At 45.8% G+C, this 5,000-nt stretch overlaps 1 protein-coding gene across 9 annotated transcripts in view; it reads right to left on the bottom strand.

Moving 5' to 3' along the window:
* The window catches only part of LOC121574913 (neuron navigator 1-like), a 108,810-nt gene that overhangs the window by 39,222 nt on the left and 64,588 nt on the right, over window positions 1-5,000 (bottom strand). For all 9 annotated transcript variants that reach the window (XM_041887597.2, XM_041887596.2, XM_041887595.2 and 6 more), the window contains exons 6-7: window positions 1,031-1,820; window positions 218-667 (exon numbers count right to left, since the gene is read on the bottom strand). In XM_041887597.2, the coding sequence (XP_041743531.1) occupies window positions 218-667; window positions 1,031-1,820 (1,240 nt within the window). The remainder of the gene's footprint in view (window positions 1-217; window positions 668-1,030; window positions 1,821-5,000) is intronic.

Genomic DNA, 5,000 nt, shown 5'->3' on the forward strand with positions numbered 1-5,000 from the left:
AATTACCTTTTCTGCTATCAAACAGTCCATGATAAACCAGTGTTAAACCTGTTGATCACAGAACATCTTGTTATTAATACTATCTCAGTTGCAGTAGAAAGATGGCAACATAGTTTGATCATTGTATGTTCCTACATACAGATACTGACTGGTGAAGTACAGGGTTCCCCAACCCATTCCACCCCATCATCAGGGTCTTGCTCCTGTCGAGACCCACCTGTCTGGGAGATTGAGGGAGGTCCTGCTCCCAGCACCCCAGGTCCCCGTGCTCCTCGTCTCCTCCCTGTCCCTGTCCCTGTCCCTGTCTCTGGACTCTGCCCGGATATATCCTCCACTGGGAGGAACACTCATGGTGAGGGGCAGTGACTCCATGCTGCGGTGCAGGCCAGACAGTTTGGGGTAGAGCAGCGGAGAGCCGCCCATGGACAGGGTCTGGCTGGGGTAGCAACTGGGGGAGTCGAGGTGCAGGACGGGGGCCGGGCTTGGGGTGAGGCCCCGGGGGATCGTGCTGCGTGACCCGGACCCAGCCAGGTCCTGGAGCTTGGAGTAGGGGGGCACTTTGGGAGGAAGGTCCTGGATGGTCACGCACGAGTCCAGGCTGTTGGAGTTGACCTTGTCCAGGTGTGCCAGGCTGGGAGGCCGACCCAGAGATTTGCAGCTCAGCATCCTATGAATTAAACACGAGACACAGAATGTCAGATCCGGCACCATCCAGCTCCAGAGACCCTGCTGTTCTGGTCCTGTCCTCAGGCTGGCATGAAAAAGACATGAATGCAAAACACGACACACAAAATGACAGTTACTTGTTTTCTTGCTGTGATGTTCTCTTATGTCTATAAAGCGGTTTAAGTAGTTTAAAGTAGTTTACTAAAACGTCTTAAAACATTCAGCTGAGCAAACTGGGTCGATACTAACACAGTAATACATGTCAATTATTCTATAAACCCCATACCCCCGCAAAAAGAATACTGTAACAAAAAATTGCACAATTGTAATGTACTGTAGGAATGTATCTGGATGGTGACTTTACCTCTGAGTGGTGGGTGAGGAGAGCTCAGGGTTTTTGCTGGTGCTGGCCCTCCGCAGCCCTTGCAGTTTGGCGCTGGCCTCCCCAGTGGAATCACCCTGACAGTCTTCCATCTTCAGGGAGCCACAAAGGGAGTCCATATCAGACGCCACTGCCTTGGCCTTAGCCCTCTCCTTCTCCTTCTCCCTGTCTGTCTGGTTGACAGGGCCTGTGCTCCCTCCTCGACTGCCCCCTTTAGTGCTTCCACTGCCGGGCTCTTTCCCCCTGGGGCCAGGGCAGGCCATGGAGACAGGCTTCAGACTGAGCAGGCCGGGGTCCATGCTACTGCTGGCGGGCCGGGCCGACCCAGGGCGGCTGATCAGGCTGAGGGTGCTGGACTTGGCGGGGCGTGGCAGGCTGCGGTACTGGAGGCTGTTACGGGCACTGGGCCCCAGGAAGCCCCCCTCCTCACTGCCGGTGGCGTCAAAGCTGTTCTTACGTCCCCCTCTTCCTCCTCCTCCTCCCAGAGGCTTCACAGGGATACCAGAGGACTTGGGCATCTTGCCCACGGTGGCAGAGCCACTAGAGATGGTGCTGCCCCCTGCTGTCATAACGGTGGCGGTGCTGGTGGTCGGGGGCCTCTTGTAGCCGAATGAGGCCCCGGCGGAGGGCTTGACCAGGCCAGATGGAGGCTTGCGGAGTTCCCGGTGCTGCGGAAGGTGTTCCCTCCCAGCGTCAGAACGAGATCGCTGCAGCCCAGCAGCCTTCACAGACATCTTGGTCTTGTCCACCGCCCTGTGGTCACTCTTTGGTGCTGCAGACACAGACAGAGAGAGAGACATTAGATTCAATTCAATTTATCATTAGTCATGATGAGTCAGCTACTAGCTGTGATAATGAGTGCAGCTGAAAGTAGACCATTGCAAATAGATCAAAGGAGTGAAAGAAAGCATCAGTCAACTGGCTGGATGTGGATGACATCATCATGACTAATGTTGGATGAATCAGAGGAATCAGACTGGAGTCAAGAACGACCAGAACCATACCCTATGGCTAAATGGCTACATTTGGTCACATGAAAGCAGCTGTATATATCAAGAAAGATCTGTATTTACTTAGAGATGGTTTATGTTCACTAGATGAAGAGGGCTAGTCATCGACATACAGACACACACATCTCAGAGGTACTGCACACGTGTCTGTGTGACAAACTGGGCCCTTGACCAAGACGTAATGAAATACAACGGGGAATTATTTTGGTGACTGACAAAATTAGGGAAAGGCTTAGTTTTTATTAATAGTACTTGTGCAATCATATCATTCTGGCAACTTGACATGGACAAGTCACTAAAATTGACATGCTTACAGTATGTTTTTCAGACATGTATAAATGCATACATTATTGCTGTTGTAACCTCTACAAGTCTAAGCTAACTTATAAAATTGTTTAAAGAGGGTCATACCATGGATCATTTAGCTATTTATTTTAGGACCCCTGTAGGTATACATTTGTTTAGCTGAATTTGGCCTTTACTACTATAGCCCATAGAAACACATTGACTAACAAACACATTCAGAAATGGCAAAACAGACAGTCCAAAAAACAATCACAAGGATTAAGGTTTTGAAGTGTCTGTCTTATATTTAGGAGATACAACAAAGTTCAGGAAATATTGTTGTTTGTTTTTACACATATTTAACCCCTTCTTTTTGTTAGCAAATACAGTTGAAGTCGGAAGTTTACATACACTTAGGTTGGAGTCATTAAAACTCGTTTTTCAACCACTTCACAAATTTCTTGTTAACAAACTATAGTTTTGGCAAGTTGGCTAGGACATCTACTTTGTGCATGACACAAGTAATTTTTCCAACAATTGTTCACAGACAGATTATTTCACTTGTAATTCACTGTATCACAATTCTAGTGGGTCAGAAGTTTACATACACTAAGTTGACTGTGCCTTTAAACAGCTTGGAAATTCCAGAAAATAATGTCATGGCTTTAGAAGCTTCTGATAGGCTAATTGACATCATTTGAGTCATTTGGAGGTGTACCTGTGGATGTATTTCAAGGCAAATCAATCCCAGAACAACATCAAAGGACCTTGTGAAGATGCTGGAGAAAACAGGTACACAAGTATCTATATCCACAATAAAATGAGTCCTATATCGACATAACCTGAAAGGCCGCTCAGCAAGGAAGAAGCCACTGCTCCAAACTGCCATATAAAAGCCAGACTACGGTTTGCAACTGCACTTGGGGACAAAGATTGTACTTTTTGGAGAAATGTCCTCTGGTCTGATGAAACAAAAACAGAACTGTTTGGCCATAATGACCATCGTTATGTTTGGAGGAAAAGGGGGGTTGCTTGCAAGCCAAAGAACACCATCCCAACCGTGAAGCACGGGGGTAACAGCATCATGCTGTGGGGGTGCTTTGCTGCAGGAGGGACTGCTGCACTTCACAAAATAGATGGCATCATGAGGAAGGAAAATTATGTGGATATATTGAAGCAACATCTCAAGACATCAGTCAGGAAGTTTAAAGCTTGGTCACAAATGGGTCTTCCAAATGGACAATGACCCCAAGCATACTTCCAAAGTTGTGACAAAATAGCTTAAGGACAACAAAGTCAAGGTATTGGAGTGGCCATCACAAAGCCCTGACCTCAATCCTATAGAAAATGTGTGGGCATAACTTAAAAATGTCTGTGCAAGCAAGGAGGCCTACAAACCTGATTCAGTTACACCAGCTCTGTCAGGAGGAATGGGCCAAAATTCACCCAATTTATTGTGGGAAGCTTGTGGAAGGCTACCCGAAACGTTTGATCCAAGTTAAACAATTAAAAGGCAATTATACCAAATACTAATTGAGTGTATGTAAACGTTTGACCCACTGGCAATGTGATGAAAGAAATAAAAGTTTAAATAAATCACTCTACTATTATTCTGACATTTCACATTCTTAAAATAAAGTGGTGATCCTAACTGACCTAAGACAGGGAATTTTTACTAGGATTAAATGTCAGGAATTGTGGAAAACTGAGTTTTAATGTATTTGGCTACGGTGTATGTAAACTTCCAACTTCAACTGTAACTATTTTCATACTCGCATTCGTTTTTCAAACTGGTACCGGGTTACCTTCAGGTGAGTCCCGTGACACTTGTGAGGGCTGTAAAGCAAAACGGAGAACACCACCATGTTTGTGAGAATATCCCCTTTCCATAGTGGGGTGATATTAGTTTCTAGCCCAAACGGTTCGGATGCTACAGACAGAAGTTTGCACATCGGCTGAACCGACTTCCCACCGTGATCGTGTGGGTCTCATCTTTCCATGGAGTGGTTATATTCGTTTTGTAGGCCAAACTGTTTGGAATCCACAGACGTTTTCAAGAGAAGGTATCATGGTCTCATGGTCTGACAAACACCGCTGTAGCTCAGCCACCTTCCACCGCAGATGCAGAAGGTTGAAATTGGCGGATGCGGTGTATTGCGACGATGGAAAAAAACTGATATCTCTAGCTTAAACTGACAGATTTTGATGTTACTTAGATTGACGCACGGGTGCGTCAATAGACTCCTAAGGAATAACACAGGTGCTATAAAGTAACACTTCATGTCATTCAGTCCGGTTGAGGGTGAAATTGAGAAAGTGAGTGGAGAAAGCAAATGCAAAGACCAGTAAAATAGCTGCCAGTCTTTCCCATGTGCAATAGCCTCACTTGGACACCGTCAATGGAATTCAAGATGCAACCAGACATGTAAAGCAGCATAACTGATTGGGGAAAAGTAAAATGAAAATAGTGTCTGTGTGGGAATATCACAAGACTGCATTTTTAGCCCAGAGAATGATGCCAAAAAACATAGAGCCTCCTAATCAGCCACTTCAATCAGATGAATAAGTGGTTGAGGGCATTACAATAAATTGCATCAGTCAGGAAATTGAACTGCAGTTTGAATGTTTCCTCTATTGTTCAATCATAATTAGATTGT

Source organism: Coregonus clupeaformis, chromosome 10 (genome assembly GCF_020615455.1).
Source record: "Coregonus clupeaformis isolate EN_2021a chromosome 10, ASM2061545v1, whole genome shotgun sequence".
Classification (NCBI taxonomy): domain Eukaryota; kingdom Metazoa; phylum Chordata; class Actinopteri; order Salmoniformes; family Salmonidae; genus Coregonus; species Coregonus clupeaformis.